This window comes from Chaetodon auriga, chromosome 8 (assembly GCF_051107435.1).
Source record: "Chaetodon auriga isolate fChaAug3 chromosome 8, fChaAug3.hap1, whole genome shotgun sequence".
Taxonomy (NCBI): domain Eukaryota; kingdom Metazoa; phylum Chordata; class Actinopteri; order Chaetodontiformes; family Chaetodontidae; genus Chaetodon; species Chaetodon auriga.
The window spans coordinates 20,225,239-20,247,219 of NC_135081.1; the positions used below are offsets into that span (position 1 = coordinate 20,225,239).

The 21,981-nt window shown below is 42.3% G+C and overlaps 1 protein-coding gene across 5 annotated transcripts; it reads right to left on the bottom strand.

The window, feature by feature from the left end:
* Nucleotide 1: 1 nt before the first annotated feature.
* On the bottom strand, nt 2-20,301 carry glcci1b (glucocorticoid induced 1b). 5 transcript variants are annotated; one of them, XM_076737020.1, is made up of 9 exons: nt 20,158-20,301; nt 19,638-19,999; nt 14,888-15,036; nt 8,721-8,810; nt 6,628-6,750; nt 5,642-5,779; nt 4,007-4,196; nt 2,942-3,062; nt 2-2,604 (listed from the first exon to the last, which is right to left on the bottom strand). In XM_076737020.1, exons 2-9 carry the CDS (start codon nt 19,933-19,935, stop codon nt 2,253-2,255), a joined length of 1,461 nt encoding a protein of 486 aa, XP_076593135.1. In that variant the 5' UTR covers nt 19,936-19,999; nt 20,158-20,301; the 3' UTR covers nt 2-2,252. The 5 variants fall into 5 exon arrangements, with proteins under 5 accessions (XP_076593135.1, XP_076593132.1, XP_076593131.1 ...); XM_076737017.1 differs by having other exon boundaries at nt 6,628-6,753; XM_076737016.1 differs by having other exon boundaries at nt 6,628-6,753; nt 19,638-20,043.
* Nucleotides 20,302-21,981: the final 1,680 nt, after the last annotated feature.

Genomic DNA, 21,981 nt, shown 5'->3' on the forward strand with positions numbered 1-21,981 from the left:
TTTTTTGTTTTCTTTATTGAAAAACACACAAGATCTACATAAAAATGCGTAATACATAGGAGAACTGAATCATCATTGCCAAACATGGCAACCATTTCATAACTGCACTGCACAATGAGCTAGTGAATAAAATCAGAATTAGTATGATTGAAACTTTTGGAGCTGCAAGCAGAGGAGAGTATCTCAACTTAATTCGAGTGGAATGTGTTGCATATTTTTCGTATTTGTGTTTGTGTGTGCAAGTGGCTTGATAGCCCAAAGTTTTGGAATGACACGTTTACTAGCTTCTAAATCAGTCATGTTTTCTTTTCCTTTATGTTCTGCTGAAACAAGTTGTGCAGGCAACGTTCGGGCACATCTGGTTGGATCTGCGTACTGAGCCAAACTGTTTTACACAAAAAATGTTAGTGTAGCTTTACTTCAAACAAAAATCAATTGCACACTCAAGTTCTGATTGTTTTAACTTGCTAATTGGTCTAAAATAAAAATAGTGATTATCATCGGACTTCCAAATAAGTGCTTCGGCTTGGTTTAACGATTATCGTCTGTGTTTGAAACACTATGATCCAGTGTTTATTAGGGTTGCAGCGGTATACTGATTTCACAGTACACTGTGGTGGAAACATTGACAATCTTACCGTTAACATCTGCTTATGTTCAGTATCGAATTCTACTACGTCTGCAGCACTTTACACTTCCTTTAAAAGGTCATTGTAACTGGTGATGATGATAATAATAATAATAACTGTGTGATACAGAAAACTGTGAAAATATCACACCATTGCAACCCTTGTGTTTAAATGTCGCTGAACTCACAAAGTGCACATAAACTTTCTGCTTCTGGCACAAATCGTGCCTCTCTTGTCCCAAATACGTGACAGGCTTTTCATTGTTTTGTAATTTGCTTTGGTACATATTTAACAAAGGGGCCAAACAAACCACATATTTTGTCAACTTCTCAAATCAGGAGGGTGTAGCTTATGTGGCTAGTTGCATTTCCATGAGTAGTCACGGTTGACCAATGCAACAGCGATTTCTGGAATGTGTCATAGCACCTGAAACTCTAACCTGAACAGGTTAACGCAAAAGTCATCAGTCACGAGATGTGACATCAATCAGCTGATTCAGTCTGTAATAACCTCCCTCTGCAGGGAAAAAATAAAAACATTTCTGCAAAAGACTGGAATGTCTTTCTGTAGAGTAAAGTCATAAACACTGGGCAAAGGCAACATAGTCCAAGCAAGTACATTCCACATGACCTGAGTTACTGTTCTGTGTAGTGTGGGGCACTAAAACAAGGCAATGGGGGAATCATGTGCTTTGTGATTGGTTGTTTGGTCACTGGAAAACAGCTGATTTGCATTTTGTGTTCAGCGAACCAAATTTTAATAGTGACCAGACTAGAAATGCAGATCTACATGTTTGTGAGCCTGTTGGGTGGAGCCTGCACTCCAGCAACTGCTGGTTTCACAGAGACACTGTGCTACAAGGACATTGAAATAAACAAAAAATAGGCAACGGCCCGTTTCATTCTGAGCCAGGTCTTAACGAGTGCAAACACTGTGGTTAACGTGGGGCGAAGTATTCTGACTGCGAGACATCCCGATATGTTTCAAATATGAATGGAGCATTTCCCATCCTGTCAAAAAACTTATGTATATGTACTTTAGATGTTAGCTTGTTGAACACTGAACAGCTAATAAGCTGGTTAGATAACATGAGTAGAATGTGTTTCTCTGATACCTCATAATCATCTATTGTCAAAGATTTTTCCTTTTTATTTCTCTTGATAAAACTGCAGGCACTACGTAACATCATAATTTGAGCAGAAACTTCTATTTTTTGCAAAAAGTAAGCAAAGCTATTTTGTTATGGGTGTTGTCACCGTACAGAGGAGAAGGCTAGGTTAGTGATGGGTGAAGGGAGGCTTTGCCCAAGATCAGCAAACTCAAGTCTGGACGACAACGATCAATCCATCGAGTTTTCTTAGTGAAACTTCAGCGACAGCGGGACAAACTGCGGGACCGAGCGCGAATGCCTGTGCAGCAGGATGCTGGTACCATTATCCTCCTACGCGTTTGTCATCTCTAGACCTTGGGCACTCCCTGCTGGCTAACGTTAGGATTAACGGAGTGCAAGGGTTTTTTTTGCTTTATTTTTTGCTTTTGTTTTTTTTCTTTGTTTTAAAACCGGACCACCCGACCAGCTGAAAGGTTTCGGCTGTGGGTGGTTTGGTCATGAATACCTGAGGACTAGCTGGTGAGGAGTACTTGTGCTGAGCCGTCTTCCCCCACATCTGTGTCGGGGTTCTGGCCGTCTGTGCTGTTGTCTGTGTTTATGCCTGCGCTTGTGTCGGTGCTCCAGTCAGCTGAGGCTGGAAAGGTAGCTAGCGGTGCGGCGGGCAGAGTCGAGGTCACCTGAGGCCCTGGGCTGTCGTTGCCATGGAGACCGGGGTTGGCGGAGGAGCAGGACAAGGGGGAGACTGGGGAGAAGAGGGAGGAGCAGAGGAGTTTGACGGGGCAGAAGGCAGAGCCCCTGGGAATGAAGTTCACCTTGTTTTTGTCGGGGCACGAGAAGAGAGGGAAGCCTTTTGATTTGCCGGACCTGAAGACAAAAGAAGAAGAGCTCAGTATTTTCGCTTGTTATTTTCCATTTCTACGTCTGTTCTGATTAAATGCAAGTTGTTTATCCTACACAGCTATTTAGCCCTCATCCCTGCCACCCACAATGCAAATAAGCTCGTTAGCTTTGTTGTACTGTCCTCGAACAGGATCTCAGAGTCCGTGAAATAGTACAGTAAATTCTATCTATTGTTTTTCTTTTAATGATGCGTACACACAGTTCTCGCACGGCACAATTGTTGCGTGGCAAAGTGTCAAATATGGCGGTGCATTTAAAAACAAACAGATCCTAAAATGAAAAGCAAAGACAAAATACTTACACCATCTCCTCGAACACTTTGACCCTCTCACAGCCCTCTGGAGGTTCCCGTTTGAACATGTAGCTGTTGTTAGGCTTGGGAGAAGTGGCAAACTTGGGCAGAGGAGAACTGCACACATTGTCTGGAAATACAGTACAGAATAGAACATATTATTATGACATAGTGCTTTTGTAGCTATAATGACATAAACACAGGGAAAGAAAAAAACTTTGGTGGCTGACTGAGGAGCTGCAGTGTGCTTAAAGCAGGGCTGTGTGTATCGTCTGAAAATTGAAGTACAAATCTGCACTGATGCTCTGAAAATACCCTTTTCAGTCCTTTGTTTTATGAAATATAAACACGCTCTTCTACAAACAAAAGAAGCCAAACCGTACAAGAACTTTGCCTTAATACAATCTGTATCTGGCAATATTACGGTTTCAATCAAACAGTCTGATCGAAGAACTTCTCAGCTAGAATCTGATGCAAGCTTTCATTACCTAACTGAAAAGTACTGAGGTTCAATACCCTGGGCTGGCTTTTAGTGTCGTATTATGTCTCAATGTCAGTGTTTTTAAAGACCAAAGAACAATCAAAGTAACTTAAGTGATAATTTTGAGATGCACGAAAGTATCAATTAACAAATACTCAAAACTCAAATAAGTAGAAGAAACAGCTCTGCACAGCAGTGAAATCAAGGAAGCTCCTCATTGCTTATGTCTAGTAAAACCAGGGGCCTACAACAACAGTTATTTTAGGAGTTTGTTGTGCTTGTAGCTGCTAATGTAGCCTCAAGTGGAAACGAGGAGCGGGCTGGAGAGGTCTGGTAAACTCGTTCTTTCCAACCACCCACAATTTTTTCATTTTCAAAAACGTGTAGTCTTCAGCTCCAAGCAAGTGACTCAAGTGACATCACTTGAGGTCATTTTTCAGATTTCATGCAGCTCCCTCTGGAGCCACAAAAGGCTTTATACAACTTTTTCCACACATTCACACTGCCCAAGACCTGCAGACAGAGCGTATAATTGAGGAGTTCCCATTAAATTCACTGAACACTGAAGCAGCATCTGTCAAACAAATGCACACCTTTGTCGATTTCCTCTGCAGAACAGGGGCTTCCATCGGGGGAATGGAGGTGGTCGGAGCTGCAGGCGCGGGGCAATGGGCTGGAGTCGCCACTCGATGGGGCCTGTGTGTCCGTGTCACGTGTGTCGCCACTGTGGCTGTAGTGATGCGGAGGGAAGGGGGCGCGGCGGCCATCTACCACATCCATAGCCTGAGAGGTCAGAGTGCAGAGGAGGTGGTGAGAGTTCATGTGTTAAACATACATGGATCATAAAATGGCAGAGTGGCGAACAGAGAATCGTAACTCAGAAGGTCACAATCAATCACCCGCAACAGCCAATGTGCCCCTGAAAAGCTCATGTGAACTGAGCAGCTACCTGCTCACTCACTGGATGATGTTCTGGGTCAACAGCATCAGTTAAAATGTCCTAAATCCAGGAACGACTTGAACTGAAAGGCCTCTGGTGTGTTTGTCTGTCTGTTTAAAGGGCAATTGGAGAAGCAAACACCATACCAGATGGTAATACTTGACAGTAGATGAACAGTGTGAAGTGCAGACGTTGTGCTTTGGCACAGCTGATTCAAATGGCAGAGGGGGGGAAAAAAGGCTCGTTGCACAGCAGGCTGTAAATCTGTAGTGGTGTGTGCGTTTGTATGTGTGTTTAAACTCTGTGTGTGTCTCTGTGACTTTCTAAGAGGGTAGCTTTACAGACCTGCCGAGGTTTACTCCCCCACATCAGACAAGATTTATGTGCCCCCTCACCCCTGAGTGATTTAATTCAGTGTGAGTGGGAATACATTCTGTCTGACAGTATGGTGCACAATGCCGCAAGTGGCTTTACAAGACTCTGTGTGTGTGTGCATGCAATACATTTTAACACAGTCTAAAGAGCTATTTTTGACCATAGACATCTTCACTGTGCATAATCGTTCAGTTTGACTGATTGGGTCGGGGGGGCGGGCAATGCGTCAACTAACACCTGCAGGACACGATGCACCAAAGGGACAAAGTAGTTACGGTGCAGCAGCCCGGATGAGACAGTTCAGAGAGCCAATTTGGTGAAAGTGCTGTTTTTCCGGAGAGCCGATGCCCATCAACTCTGTGAACAGCACACTGGTGTATCTTAACAAGTCGACACACCGCAGACGGTGTATGGGTGTGCGTGTTTGGCGTGCATTATACACCGCCTCTGTTTAGTCTGTGTATGAAAAGACGTCCAGTCCATTTAAGAGTGACGGCGAGTCCCAATCCTGTGTTTTGGTTTTGATGGTGACGCGCATTTGTTTACATTTGCATCACAGATTGTGGCTTTTGCTGCGTTCAACCATTGTTAAGACTTGGGAAACTGTACACGCTTTTTAGTAAGCTCTTAACTCCTTTATGTCCAACTCATAACAAAACAATGAGGAAGCTGCCATGAACAGTTTTTTGGCTGCTCATATTTACAGTCTGTATGTTATGACATGAATCTGGCATTTAACCCAATTCGGACAAAAGATAAGACTTACAGGACATATGTGTTAGTGTCAGGTGAGTTCTGATATAATCCAAAAAAGACTGTGTGATATATGAATTTCACACATTTTCACTTCAGCAAGCACTCTGATTGTTTAAAAACGGCTTGGCCTGTTGCTGGTCTGTGCACACATCCATACCTGTATCCCCTGCTCCCAGTCCTCTCTGATAAACACATTTTCTAGCTCGTGGTTGATGCCCTCCACACTGCTCGGCACTCTGCATATGAGGGATTTTGGCACAGGGATTGCCGACAAGGCCGATGAAGTTCCCTTGTACTGGAAAGACCGACAAAAAGAAGTGAAAAATCTTGTGCACATCAAAACAATACATTTGAACGCATACACCCGGCCGCTCACCACACACTCAAAGATATTCAGGTCAATAGTGCAATTAAATACATAATACCATTATGTCCTGGACTCTGTGACAACAAGATCTGCTTGTGGTATTGAATTGTTGCTGATCCAGTTTCATGAGATGTTTAATGGGCGGAGGCGTTCAGTTTAAACACATGTTACTGAAGCAGGATTAAATGTCAGCGGGAACAAAAACACAGACATGATTGTGATCTACCACAGGTTGGCATAGGACATAGCATGTCACTGTTTATGTTAATTTTCCCACAGCGGTTGATGTGTTCTGTTACAGGGCATCTGTTAATGAATGAACAGCAAACAAGGAGAGAGGAGGGCATGTTCAGACACATTCTCTACCTCCTCTTTTGACATAACTAGTCAGAATGGGAACATTAACCACACCTCCTCAGTCAAATGCACTGAAATCAACATAATAAATTTGATTATGATCAAATATGTAGTTTAGACAACCCTAAAGAACATGCTACAAAAATACAGACAAGTTGACTCTAATATAGAGAGCCACCTCATTTAACCCTGGTACCTTCGTATTCAGTTCTCTTATCTTAAACAGCTGTGATATGGTTTGGTCGCCGTCTGTTTCATTTGTATGTTTTTTGCTTGGCTGCTAAGCTACCTTATCATATCACCGCTGTCAGGGTAAAATCTTGCATCACCAAAGTCAGAGTTAGTTAATGTTTTCACCTGAGAGGAGCATGCCAGTGACTCAGTTTGGCAAGGAACGAATATCGACATGAATAACTCACCTGCGGTTGGCATGCGACGCCATGCTGTGCCTGTTGCGACAGCTGCAGTGAGTTCTGCTCCCTGTCTTTGCTCTGCCGGCTGACCTGTTTGCTGCGCTGAAGCTGCAGTCTCAGTTTAGCAATCTGCTGGAGGAAAAGTAAAATCATTTCAGCGAACGGCAGATCACAACACAGTCCTGAAGGAAATATTTCTGTAAATCAACTTTTCCCATCAGTGAAATGAATGAAGACAGAACATGATGAGCATATCTGCTCCCATGCAGGGCTGCAAATAATGATTGTTTTCACGATAGATTAATCTGCAAATTGTGTGGAGTAATAAATCATTTTTAGGATAGCTGGGAGGCTTTCTTCTCTTATGTGGCTTACAAGATGAGTACTGTAATATTGGGGTTTTTCAGAGAAACATATACTACTGTGTGCACCAGCACAGACTGACTTGAACTGAATAGTGTTGCAGGATAGTATCGTGCATAAAATCAAAATGATTAAAATAAGTTAGGTCGATGGGTGTTTCTGCATCTGGCCCTGTATCAGACTAAAACAGGATCCCCTTTGTGAGCCAAAAAGACGCAGTTGTACTATGCAGACAAAGGTGTGGTCTTCAATGCTGATCTTGTAATCCTGGCAACACAGTCAACAAAGAGACTTGCTTTTTTCCATAGATGTCCTCCCACACACGTAAGGTTAAGAGAGCCAGAATGCAGTTCACTATATTCAAAGAGTGACCGCAGCAGTCGATAATGACAAGTCCAGGCCATCCCGATGTAATCTCAGAGGATGAAAAAGACAAGTTTTCCTGCTATGCTATTGATTGTTGAGGTCAAGCCATGAGATTGTCTGTAGTAAGTTGAACACTAAATGTGTCTAGCAGGCCTGGTTATGGAGTACATTTACATTTGAATGTAATTTATGAGTTCTAACAATCAGATTTTATGAGATCTAACTTCCATAGCAGGGCAATGGGTTTTGTGCATGTCTTGTGGCTGCAATTATTAAAATCTGTCTCTTCCTGTCTCCTCTTCCCAGCTGTTGGCATTGCTTAAGTGCAATGTGACTACTGGTAGCTTACATCCACACCATGTCCCAGTCTATTGACAATAAAAGCCACCACACTTTTGCACAAAAAACATAAAACTCTGCTCCTTAGTTATTTGGCCTAGCATGGCCAGAACAAGAGTGACCATAGCCTGGCCAGGTAACATAAAAACAAAGCAAAATAAAAACAAAGCTTGTTGAGTTAAAACACAATACCTATTGTACCCGTGTATTCTTAAGTTGAACTTATTATGAACTTCAATATAATTGTCTTTGGCATTCTGCTCATAAAGTTATTTAAGGAATGTTCTTCTGCATGCTGGTCTTTATACATGGTTAAGTAGATTCTTGAAAGTGTAATGGTGCTGAGTCTGTGAAAAGATTCTGAATTATAGTTTTCTTCTGGTCAATACTGACAAAACCCAAAGACAGATGTGTGCCATTAATATTCTGTAACTAAATACTGATGGCAGTATATAAAGTATGAAAATCTTGTGCTAGAAACAGAAAAATCTGAATGTCTTTTGTGTTGCAGGGGCATCTGTTTAGCTTTTAAGTAACATGAGGTACCCTCAATCAGTTCACTCAGTGCAACCTAAAAAGGGACCAATATGGCTATTTCACCCTTGAGGAGTTCCTGCACTGTCTCTCAAAAACAACAGGCCATAATGAGATGTAAGGGTGCAGCTGAGTGGGAAAACAAGAGGGGAGATGGAGGTTAAATTTAGACTGTGGTCTGGAGAGTTGGAGACCTAATAGTTCCATGTGGTCGGCTGGTTGGCCACCAAGCCTAGCAGATAGACAGGAGTGGAAACCAACCTTGAGGACCATAATATTTAGGCTGACCTCAGACCCTGACAAATAAAACACATTTTGAGTAAATCGAATGAACCTCAAAAATGACAAAAACGTCTCTTTGAACTGGCTGCGTGAAGGTCTGGCTACAGTCAGACAGACTGCTGACACTACTCCCTGGGTTAATCCACTGTCTGTAGTGTTTGTTGTCAGTAGCAGCTGTGACTTGAGTGAACCACGGTTAAGACAAGTGGATCTACCTCTTTGAGGTGGTCTGCACTGCCCCAGGAGGCTGACCGCTGGTGAGGACTTCCCTGCTCTGCTCCCTCATCAATCCAGAGACCTGGGGTCTGAAACAACAAAATACATGCTGACACATAACCACGTTATACAACTCAACACCCACAACTCATGCTGTTCATACATGTACTGTATGAAATGTGTTCTGTACAATCCTGCAACGACCAAATAGTATTCTTATGTTGGATAGGCACACAAAGACAAGTATGGTGTACTTGTGCAGAAGAGCATAAACACAACCTCTGATTGTGTGTGGATGCGAAGCTATCTAAATAGAAAACCTTACATCAGCCTTAAATCCTAAGATTACCTAACCTGCAGTTTCTGAGATTTGTTTACGTGGCAGGGTGACCCAGTGTTTACAGAGATCAGACAACCGAAAGGTCACAGATGTGGTCACTGTTGAGTCTTGTTAAACATATGCCAATCAAGCACACGTGTCAGGTATTCATTTTGTATGTTTATTTGCACATTAGAAGTACTGTTATTTTAAATCATATATGGAGAAAAAAATGTTCACATATATTTAAGGACAATATGTCTGACATATACTCAGACATACAAGACTTTAAAGTTAACAAAAGTTTGTACAGGTGAGGTACAAAGCTAAGAGCTTATACAAAAACCACTCCTAAAACTTGAGAGGCGCCCATGATAAAGACACAGAACAGCAAATGTGTCACCTCACTCAGAGACTGAGCGTCGACTAAATACCTAAAATGTAAAATGTTTGGATAAGCAGTTGAGAAAGATGTGGGTGAAAGCAGTAATGAGTGCCGTGCGCTCAAGAGCAAAAAATCTGGAATCAATGAAAATGAAGAAAACAGTCATGAAATACCATCCCTGAGGAAAGAATTATATTCAACAGGAAAAACAAAAGTCAGAGCATTCTTGATTGCTTCCATTAGTAAGCCCGGTTAAGATAAATACATCTGTGGCAGAGCATTAAACTCTTTTTTTGTTCACAGGCTAAACGGAATGGTACATTCCAAAACCCACCAGCCATTTAACAAGCAAAACATCATTCAGGGAAACAGTTACAGGGCCATCAAATAAATATACTTACCGTATTAGTATGGAACATAATGTCTGCCACAGGTGACATTTACAAAGACTTCACTAGTTGCTGGTGTTAAGATTCCACCATTTCACATTTAGCCTTAAGTACCATTTAGCCTATATAAACACTTCTGTGATTTGGCAGAAATATATACAGCACAATTGTAGACTTATACCAGGGCAAGTCTACAGAGAAATTGATTTTGTTAGTACATCAGTAAGAAAATAATATACAAAACAGTCCCTTACCAGAGAGCATAGAGGTAGCTCTGTCTCACTGAATATGTCTTTTAGACCTCTACTGCATAAATGAGGAAACGGTTAAGTTATGTAAATATATGCAAAAGCAGAAACAGACTGAGGATGTTTCATAGGGTTGTCTGAAACCACATACTTCCCCCTGATTATGCATATCAACAGTGCCTCTGGTCCTCAAACAAATCCTCAAACATCTGACGTTTTATGGTCAGCACAGTGGTACGAACCGTCTTAAATGTCAGTGTCTTCACGCTGCCTTATGTCTGACCCCACACAAACAGAAAGACCTCTATGGCCCTCCAACCAACGCACAAGCCTTGCCCTATGATATGGAATATCACACTATGAATAATGAGGAACACCCGTGAAGCCGTTTGTGCTGGATTGCTGGCGCTGGTTCCCCAGAAAAGGACAGCGAATTAAATGGGTGCTTGTGCTCTCATAAAGGGACCACTGTGCTTGGCCACGCTGGATGGCAGATGTGTAGCTAGCCTTTAGCATTAACATTTTGTGCATGGGCTAAGGAATGGCTTGTGCTGTTTGATGCCTATGCCAAACGTTGAGGGACTTTGTGCTGCAGCTTAATCTGTTCATACAGAATGCAGATTGCTGTAAAAGGGCAGAGAGGCTTTATGGAGTTGTGGACTCTGCCACTGAGGAAAAACTAAGTTCTCACAGATGTTCTATGACGTCAAGTAAGGAGTGCTACTCGCTACTTGTGACTCAATGAAATGTGAAACGCTTGTATTTGGCAGAAAGTGATAGGTGATCTATAGGTTTTCACAGGGCTGTGCAACACTGGTTAAAATGAAAAGCATTTTGCTTGAGAATCAAAATTCAAAAAAATTAATTGGCTGAGGTTAGTGTTGTTCTTGGACATATTTCTTTTCAATCCCTTCTAATTCACGCATTTACAAGTGATATTTTCCTTCATCTCCAAGTGTTGCTTCATCTCCATTTTCACAAGCCTTCTACCCATTTAATCCACGTGAATGAATGTGTTCTTACTGTTGAAAGTGATGACAGCAACATTAAGCACACACAAAAAACAGATAGTTCAACAGTTAATATGACAATATTGCCTGCAGCTAGAACCCCTAATTGTTTACATTTTAGCCAGCATTTAAAGAAATATTAGGGGGCTTATAAATGAATTCGCATACACTCAATGGTATGGACTATCTCTATTAATGCATTTGTTTTAAATCTCAAGAAAGCCATTTAGTTAAAAGATGCCAACAGGCCACAGGCATCATGGCAGAGGTCACTTTTTTCTTCATGGTGGATATCTCAGTTTTATTAAACACCTAATTTTCCTCAGGTATCTATTTACAAGACAGTTAAAAATACTGCAGTCTATCTCTGTTCTCTCTGTTCCCCAAAGACAAATTGTCAGTTAGCAAGAACACCCACCTTTATTTGCCTCAGAGGCCCTTTTATCATGCTAGCTCTTGAACTTCCGGCCCTAGTTGTGTGCTTTGTAGACTTGTGTGCCAGGTGTTGTGTCTGATAATGTACTGCTGTGAAGATAAAACTGTTACCATAGCCTACAGCTTGCTTCCCATTATGATTCCCACCCAAAGGGTTACATACAGGCAACATCCTCAAGAATCCAGCTCTGTTCCAAAGCAGGAAATAATGACTGGGCTTCAATAGAGCTGCAGTGGAATTTGTGCCGGTTTGTTTAGATTGCATGCTGAGACATGCAAGCAGAGTGCCACTGCTATCAATTTGGTGGGGTTTAGAGATGAGAAAAACAGGCATTTTGATTTGCTCAGTTGCCTTTGTGCATCTGTTATCTCATCAAAGTCTGAAACTCACTTAGCATTCCAGAAAATAGATAAATGCCTCATCAGTTTACATCAGTTTACATTAAGCTTCATATTCCAGGCCAATAAAGAAACAGTTTAAGCAGATTCACAGTGGTGTGAAAAACAGAAGGCTGGTTTGTTTAGGTTGTCTTACAAATACAGACTGCTGATTAGTTATTTCCTCTCACGCAGACGCAGAAAGTACTTGCATGTCAGTGGTCAGCTGGCCATTGGCTGCAGTCTTTGTGTTGTGCTCAAGTGCAACTTTTAACAGAAGACGCAAGGCGATGCAAACCGTTTGATCAGTCTGCCTTTGTCGGTGTTAGTTCTTTGAGGTTGGCTTGGTGTGTCGGGGCCCTAATCTTCATACAGACATTCTCTGTGTTCTGTAACCACAGGGCCTAGGGCACACAGACCTATCCCGGAACAGTGATTAGCATATGTATGGACCCTCTGCTCCTCAACTCCCACACAAAAGGCAGGCGGGCCATGCAGCCACGAGGGCCAGGTGGTTAGCAGTGGGATTTCTCCTCGCCTCAGCCATAGCCTGAGGGACAGGTGCAAACAACTTCACCTCCAAGCAAGGCAACAGTACAGCTCAAAGGAGAGGCTGTCTTGAACTTGTGCAATGCACAACAAAAGAGGCCAGGGACCTTTTGTCTGCTGCTTTCTGCTGTTGTCTTATAAAAGGAGCTGGGCCCAGGCATAGCTTGTTAACAGGAAGTGGTCTCTGACTATCCTTGGGGGAGTTTGTGCATTTAATCGTTCAAGGACTGTCAAGTGTGTCACACTCTCCCACATCATTACAACATAGCCAAATGTTTTCCATCTCAGATTTTCACAGCTTTGACAGACATAAATCTCTTAACTGGATCTTAATTTTGGCCTGCATTCAGATCTTTGCTGATAATGGCTGCGAAATATGGTAGAGGCCATGTTATTATGTAGCACAAGAAAATGGCGCAACGTGTCAAAAAAAACAGTAGGTCTACAAGATCACTGTGTATACGTGCCCAGACGTTTCTGCACAATGACATTTTCCAAGACCTGATAATTATCAAATTGATTTTCCATACTTGTCCAGTCTTTCCAGGGCTGAACAGGAACCCTGTAATTAGAGGTGTTTACTCTTCATACAGCCATTTGCAAGAGATCGTGCAAGGCCCTCTCACAACTTCCTCGGTTTACACACAAAGAAATGCGAGGCAAATGAGGGGTTAAAGAGATGAAGCCCATGTAAATGAGGCTTGGCGGTCTTCATTCAGACACATGAAAGGCTTCTGTTCGCAAAGAGGGAGCAGCCCTTGGCATGATCATACATAGTCAATATTATTTCTTAAAAACTAACCAAACCTGCACTCCCCAAAAATTAAGCTTTCTAAGCGTAAAACTGCATTTAGTTACAAGTCACATGGCAAGATTACTGGCTGATCATGTGTGGGCTGCTATCCAGGAAAACTGCAGTCGGGCTCAATGACAAATCCATACATAGGTCTTATGAAGTGTTACAGTGCATTGAAATAAATAGTGCATTGAGAGAATTTCAGAATATTTACAGTAAAGTCTATTAGGCCTGTATTAGCAGCGGATTCCACCACCAGCCACCAGAAAAAAAAAGAAAAAAAAAAAAGCCCTCTTTGACCACAGCTTGTAGATTTGTCTCCTTCACCAGCCACTTTGGCAGAAACCAACAAATACTGGGAAATCCTAAATACCATGCTTCTCTGATTTATAACCATGACGCACATGCTCAATGTGATGATCTGTCACTGATAATCACTGTCACCTGCTTAAAGAAACCAAGGTAATTTTGTTCTGTATGTATGTTTTATAGCTGAATTAGAGAGATCATGATACATCTCCTCTCAAGATCAATTTGATTACAAGAAGAAGATGTTGTCACCTGTGATGTAGTGCCTTTTCTTTGTTTGTTTTTTTAAATGTGGACACTGTGTTCATGTGGAATACACCTCCACCATCTGGCTACCAGGGATCCCCATATCTCTAAAGATTAGTCTTATCAAGCCACCTACGCACCACCAAAGCTGTTCAATGTTCAGAATCAACCACTTTTGCTTTCAGCCATGGACTACTGCTGTACATAATCATGATGTACATGTAAATCTACAACACGTGGCAATATTGTTAAAAATCATGACATGAAAACATTTAAATCACACACTGATTTGTAGTGGAATAGAGTTGCGAGGGAGCGGGAGCCATTTTGGGTGCCCCTGGTTATGGAAGTAAAGTCCCATTCATTTTTTCCATAGACAATGTTACATGACTCACAGCTGGCGCACTTCTACGTCTTGGACCAGCAACCCAGTTAACTGATCAGTACAAGATCAACAACTGCACTGGAAAACATCTGCTTCATTGATAAAAAATATGAAGGTACATGACTGTGAATATATAAGAGTTGGGGGAGAACTTGACTACAACTCCCAAAATGCATTTTGATATTTTGAGACGAGCAGCAGGTAACAGTTAAAGATTACAGTGCTGAGTTAACTGGTAATACAGCCTGCATCTTAAACCAATTTATTTTTGGATTCCGGATTAATTTTGGATGAAGTCAGTAACTATGGCGTTGTTTTGTTCACAAATTCAACGACAAACTATTTTGAATTCGCTAACATTTTTCCATGACAGTGACAGCCAGGGCTCATAGGGACTGCAGCGTTACGGCTCGTCCGCCATGCCAAAAGACATAAAAAACCTGATTTCACAGACACAAGGTTAAAGGAATTAAAAGTGGTGGTCAGAACATAAACCAATAGGGTCGTTACATTATCTGGGTGAGTCCCATGTGTCTGTTAAGTAACACTGAAGATATAGTTTGAAACAATTTTGAAACAAGAATATAAATGGGGAAAAACGCTCGCAGAACCAGCAGCTCCTCCCACGCTGCAACTCTACAATCATGAGTAACGAGCTGGCCCACCCCTTTTCAGGCTTATATCCAAGACAGTACTTTTCTTCAGAACGGCATGTACCTGTGTGGCTTTGTCTTTCATACAGGAAGGGTAGGGTCCATGGGAGTCCCGAGGCCACTGGCCGGTGAGGTATGGCCCTGTGATGGCGTCCAGGGAAGATGTCCGCCGGATAGCACTGGAACTCCGAACCTGTAACTTGGACCTTTCTGCTGTGAGAAAGAATAAAGAAACAACATGAGGCACAGATACAAACACATACACACACACACACACACACACACACACACACACACACACACACACACACACACACACACACATTCCCCGACTCCCTGAGGCATCTTCAACATTTGATGTACCAACTTTCCTGATTGTGTCAATAAGACTAACTTAAACATGCAACATTAAAATGTCACTGTGTAATAAATCTGAGTGGAAATGTGTAGTCAAGGACTGGAGGCCATATTTTGAGTGGCATACAACTCTTAATGGTTTACATTTTTCACCTGAAACCAAAATCAATTGCATAATGACAGTCTTTCTGTCAAAATAAGTTAGTTTTCTTGGCCTGGTCTATTTAATTATGTGTTGCAGTGGGAGCACAGAAGGTAAGGGTAGATCTTTATATTGCAATTATAGAAATAGCAGGATGCAGGATGAATTGTTACAGAAAATCTCCAAAAACAATACATTATAATCAACATTTTGCCCCCGCCTCTGCTAACTACTGCAATTCACAGTGTTTTACTGCAACAAGATCTTGCCTCAGACTCTCGTCTTCCTTTCAAAGTGTGGACTGTGTTTCCAATCTCACATGTATTAGCGCAAACGGCAGGCTTGAGAGCTGAGGCCTGAAGCAAACGTAAATGGCTGAGCAGGAGTATCTGACGTTATGAGAGCAGTCTGCTGTGAGCCAGAGCATTTAAGCACACGCCACCCACATAAGAACTCATAAACAACCACAACACAATGCACATCAATACTGCCTGCATCCACTCAACATTCCTGCAGTGACATGCAGGAAAAAAAAGAGAAAAACAAAACACACGAACACAAAGACATTATCTTGAGAATAGCATGAGATTGCAGTAAGAACTGGATTAAAGGCATTAGCCTCAATTACACTTCGTGTAATTGCGAAAAGTAAATGAAAGCTTCTTCATTTCCGTATCACAGACTGAATAAAAGGCACAGCATAATGATGTGGAAACATGCTCATTTACTTCATCCCTTGCCTGAGTAGGCCATGGCAGAGGCCTTTCCAACATGAACACACAAACTAACACGCAGACTTAACTATCTACATGAGGCACCGCTCTCCTAGCAGAACTACACAGCCACTCATTGTTGTTCTTTGTCCATAGAATACACAGGCCAACCCACCCAAAGGTATTGCCTAAGTAAGCTTACTGGGCTACAGTAAAATTCCCTGAAGCATTGTAGACAAAGGAAGCAGGCTAAATTTCCATCAATATTGATATAGGCCAAGCCAGTGCTCTCAGAACTGGGATTGTGGTTATTTTCCATCGTCTCCCCACTTGCCAAACTAGAATAATCTCCTGATGAGAAAAAAGAAACAGTGTGAAAGAAGCCAAGACATCAAAGCAGTCCATCTGCTGATTTCAGGGACGAGCAAGTGGTGTGTGTGATATTATAGGAATATTTTCAGGTTGAATTTTAATAAGAACTTTCCTTCACCGGACATTCGGCAAGCTGTGAAAAACTCTCTGCATTTCCAGGGATAAATGGGTGGTTTATTAACTGTAGAGCAGAGGCAAATGTGAAAACAAACATGTGGTCCAAATCAGTAAACCATAGCGGCATGGTTTCCTGCAGGTTTTCACCAGGCTGCATGACACCGGTTGAAAGGAAAATCACAATAATTTAGCTTCATCTCGTGATGACAGAAGAAAATTACTCTTGGTTTCTCAAAAAGGCTTGAGTAAATGAAAGCTGGTAGGGCTTATGTATCACTTCAATAGATATACATTGTAGATAGCCTCAGACGTATTTAATTAAGTTCAGTTCAACTTCACTGTAACTGCTCAACTACATACACAGTGAATAATGAAACATGGAATTGCCTACTCTTTGTGTAAGCTTGGTCACTGCTAAAAGGATGTTCATACTACTTAATATTTCATCCTGAAATGACTTACTAACAATACTTATTTGTCAAACTTGTTATATTGTTATATTATTTACTGCATTATATAAACTCCTGATACAACTGGTATGGTTATAGATTCAGTAAATACTTGTGACACTGTGCATTTATATACTATATTATATAAACAAAGCACATTAAACATCATCATGACTGAATAAGAATAGAAGGCTTGATCATACAGTTATGAGGGAATCTCTTTAACCACTAACTTCATATTCTACTAATGTCTACATTAGTTGCTCAAGATAAGAGTGTTAATTGCAAGCAGTAATTTCAGCAGTGACTGTCTTTCCTACAATATAAGTGATGAATGACGATATTAATCTTGGCCACGTTCTTTTAATGTTATGAGTTTCAGTATCTGTCCCTCAGCTGGTCAGGAAATGGCTTCTTAGCATTATTAGCATCACTCAATGAGCCCTGTGGGTACCTCACACAACATGCTAGCTGGGACCAGTTGGAGTGTATCCCAGTGAATGAGGAAGGTATGCTAACGATTCCAACTTTCATAACTGAGGAGTGAGGAATGAGCAGAAGTTAACATCAAAGTTAAGGTTCAACCAGATGCTACACAGTCAGCCAGGCTGATAAAACTACAGCAAACACAGCACAGTTCCACCAGAGTCGACTGATTTGGACAACACGCTCATTTTCACATTTGGTCCTACTCTGCACTTTGAATGGGTGACAATGAAGCAGGGCTGTTTCAGCACAGCTGGCACTTTGACAGGGAGCAGGACATTCATTGTTGGGACAGTGTGGTAAGAGAATGATGTCATGCTGGTGAAACTAAAAGGTCATGATGTGGAATATAATATACTTCACTCTGTTCTTCATCATCAGGCTATGAACTGAACTGTTTGAACACCAGTGCAGTCCATTGCCATGTGCCTTTGTCTGGTACCAACATTATTGGAGCTGTAAGGCTCTTTGGACTAAAATTCCCACCAACTGGCAAGTATTATGTCTGTGAGTGGGTTCAAAGTACATCTATGAATGGGAAATTACAAAGTGCAAGGCCTACTGCTTCAGTCACATCAAGCTGGGCTGCTGTGATGAAAGACGACTAAATCACGGTCACCCTGTTGTAAATGTTTGCTTCTTAGTAGATGTAGGTCAGTTTGCATTTTTTGACTGCTAGTAGCTACTAACCTCATACTGATATGATCATAGTCGTCACCTGGGGCCTCTCATACATGTTTGGGCTGTGAGGTCACAGCAGTGAAGGAGGGTCAAGTCTCTATCATCACCACTGACACGGGACGTTAGCATGGGTTAGAGGTCGTCTCTTTCAGAGGACTGAGGTATGCATGGCATGCCACCGGAGTGGGAAATCAACACCAACTGCTAGCCAAACACGGGTGAAGTTATTCGTGCCTGGCAAGTCTGCCTACTCAGTTGTTGTGGAAGAGAATCCGTTTCCTGCCTTGCATGGTACACTGGACAAGGTTGGAGGTCATCTCATTCAAAGAACTGAGGAATGTGAGGAACGTCACAAACATCTAATTCCACACACAATGACTACCATGCTGAACTGAAACAAGAGGGCTGCCATTTTGGAAAAAGGTAAAGGGGGGAAGCTGTCAAACGTGACTAATGAGAGTAGCAGTGATTCAACTGTGTAGCATGTTGTGATATGTGTGTTAATCTCTGTAAGTGCAGAACACCAACTGGGGTGAGAATACCTGGTGCTTTTCATGGGAACTGATGCAGTCAGAAATACCCAGTGAGGTTAAAAGAACTACAATGAGTCTATTTTTGTTGTTAGATACTGGAAAAGCAAGCTGTATTTAGACACTTCCATATCACAATGTGCCTCAAGCAACTCACCAGATAGTGTGTGGTCTGTTTTGTACATAAAACACAGGGTTTACAGAAAAATAGCTAAGCAAAAAAAAAAAAAAATGCAGTTCTGGCCTATGAAAGGACACTGCTACCAGTCTGAAAAAGCAGTCAGTGTCGATATTTGGCAGGAGAGGCTGTCACATAAAAAAGATTTAGTGGGAAATACAGATTTAGAGCTGCCTGGACTCTCGTGTCCTGCTTCAGTTTGTCTCCATATCACGTCCAAGGAGCAGCTCAGCTTGACATGAAATGACATAGCACTTGCCTCTGTTGGCCATGTGTAAGGCAACATGGTGAGGCTCGGCATATGTTCTGAATATGCAGAGTCCTGTCTGCTGCGTGTATGGACCGAGGTCTGAATAGGCAACACCTGACCATCCACTCAGCTCTGCTTCGACTGGGACTGACGTGGCCCCTTTCACAACTGAAAGCATGTCTTTCTGCCAATGCTCTCCTCGCCCTCTCTCCTGTCAAAAGTCCATAGGAAATAAGAGAGCTCATAGTGCACTTTATTCTCTTTACAAGTGCCAATTTGTTAAAGGGGGCAGCAGGCTGAATAGTTAATGCATCAACCTTCTGCAAATCAAGTGCCAAACTTGTTCCAGACTTAAAAGCAAGCCCCTCAAAAATAATATTTTACCTTTTTTTGTACAATTACAATATAATTAAAATGCAATTGTATACCAGTTAGTGTTACTAAAGGTGCCATGTCAAGTTATCAGTGGACAACAGCACGTGGTGACATGGCATTTCTTGGCCTATGTGACCGTGAGGGAGAAAAATAAGTGTTTTTACCTCTGGAAACTGGTGAGCCTGGGGAGCAGGAGGAATCCTTATTTTCGGGGGACAGTCTTTGCTTAGCACTTCCTGAAGTGAGTGTCGGGCTGGAGGGGGGGCTCGAGCCTCGGCTGTTCGTGGCTCCTCCGTAGTGGGTCTGCGCCCTCGTCGGGCTGCTCTGACCCCCACGCAGGAGCTGGTAGGGCACGGTGGCACGGATGGGGTGCAAACGGCAGCTGTTGTTGAAGGAGCCGGGGGAGCCCGCATTGCTGCGTCTCACCCTCGGCTGCTGAAGCGAGTTGCTGGGGGCTGACATCCTCCGAAAGTGGCTGTAATTCCTATCGCGGTGAGAAAGACGTACTGCCAAAGCTGCTGCTTCTCTACGGGAGGAGGTGGTGGGGGCAACGGTAAGATAAACATTAGCCTGTTAGCAAAGCAAAAAAAAAAAAAAAAAAAGAGTTAGCTTCCTTGTTTTTAATTTCAACTCAAACGCTCGAGGGAAGTAAGCTCCAGCACGAATTATTTGGTGAAAACTTACCTGTAAGGTACTAACACATGAAGACGTAAGCTGTAACCGTTACACGCGTAACTTTAAAAGTAGTTTTTAATACTTCTTGAAACGTTTAATTCGTGTTTTCCTGCTCTCGCTCTGTCCTCCCCATCATGTCCACTGACTCTAAGTGACAGTTATTCCGACCAGACTACTGGCTGATGTGTGTGGGCGGGCTACGCTGCACACTACTCAGCTTCTGATTGGATAGTGTGGCCGTACAGTAGCGTCGCTGATTGGTCCAAGATGGGCTATAGATCGTACTTTCATCCAATCAGGTCGGAAATGTGTTATTAGTACGGATATATTTTTTTTCTTTTTTTTGGTGAAAATTAAGACGTAAAAATATAATTAAACCAAAGTACAGACGAAATTCGCTTGTATAAAGAAGTCGATATATATTTTCATGACGTAATTCAGCCCGTCATCATATAAAATCATAAATAATAATAAATATATACTGAGGAGTTTGCATTATCTCACCACAACGTCAATTAGCTGCTCCGGAGATTTCAGTCTTTATCACACGGTCTTCCTCTGCAGAGGGGGTAAGATCAGTCGTCATAGAAATGTGCATGTTCAGTTCCAGTGCTTTTCCATTGAGCAGTACTTAAAGTGACACCATGCATCATCCATACCTTATTTATTACAGAATTGTGTCCAGTTTACAGAAACAATTGACCTATAAAGAGAAACTGTACTGTACGTTACTGCCCATGTGTTATGTAAGCTTCATACCTACTTACCCACAACTTGTACACAAGTTATGTTTGTGTTTGCTTATCTGTTTAGCCTTGTTTGAGCCTTGATTTGTAAGCTTAAACATACACGGCCAATAAGGCAGAGCCTGGCTGTGTGTGAGATTTCTGACTAACTGCTGCTTTCTAAGGTCAAGAGTGAATTTCAGTCTCAACTTTCAAAAAACTCAAACTCAATCTGCAGAGAAAAACTGATGTGATCGAAAGCTCCAGACCGGCAACCAATGGACCTTGTGGTCATGTTGTGTCAGCTGCTGTTTGCAAGGTCAATAATGAACTTTCTACCTAATAAGGAGATTTATTGCTTACCTTGTCCTGAGGTCCGAAACCTATAGTTGCTCGTCTTTCTGCCTGCACGGATGGTCTGTGATTCTGTGGGAGTTCCCATGGGAGAATAATAATGTGTGACTCAATGTTTTTAAGCAAAGATAAAGAATGCACATGACAGAAAACCCACGCCATCTGCGTCTATGAAACATAATATAAAAATAAACCATGTAAATGTATGGAAAACACTCCATTCAGCAGTGCTCCAATTTGTCGGTCAGAATTTATTTAAAAGGCAAACACAAGAAACACTGAAAGGATGAAATTCCAGCCACCCTGTTTTTCGGGACGCTACACGGCTCGCCAATTTGTTAGCTCCACTCCAAAATAGTTCACAAAAGGGCATGCAGGCCTGTAAAACCTCCCACACCGGGAAGAGATCCTGGTGAAAGCAGCATACAGTAGCTCCTATGCCCCCCTCCTCCTCACCTCCTCCTCCCTACTCCATGACTAAGTGATTTAGCCAGCTCTGGTGCAGGCCGCCTCTCACTTACAATGCCTCCCTAGGTTAGTGACAGAGCGGGGAGGGTGGCAGAGAAAGAGAGAAAACCCATTTACAATGCGGCTTACACCCGGCTGTTCCCCCACAGACGGCGCCTATCCTTGGATTGATGTGTGGTATGCATAGTTTTTGGGTGCAATTTGGGCACCAGAGAGAGGGAGAAAGAAAGAGAGGGCAAGTCTGTGTATGTAGGAGGGTGGGGTGGGGTGGGGGGTTACAGGGCTC

Excerpts from the sequence above, each read along its gene's own strand:
- glcci1b (XM_076737017.1), bottom strand. The coding sequence starts at position 19,935 with ATGTCAGCCCCCAGCAACTCGCTTCAGCAGCCGAGGGTGAGACGCAGC. Across the intron at positions 8,811-14,887 it reads TGAAAGACAAAGCCACACAG|ACCCCAGGTCTCTGGATTGA; the intron begins GTACATGCCGTT and ends TTGTTGTTTCAG. Across the intron at positions 5,780-6,627 it reads GCGTCGCATGCCAACCGCAG|TACAAGGGAACTTCATCGGC; the intron begins GTGAGTTATTCA and ends CGGTCTTTCCAG.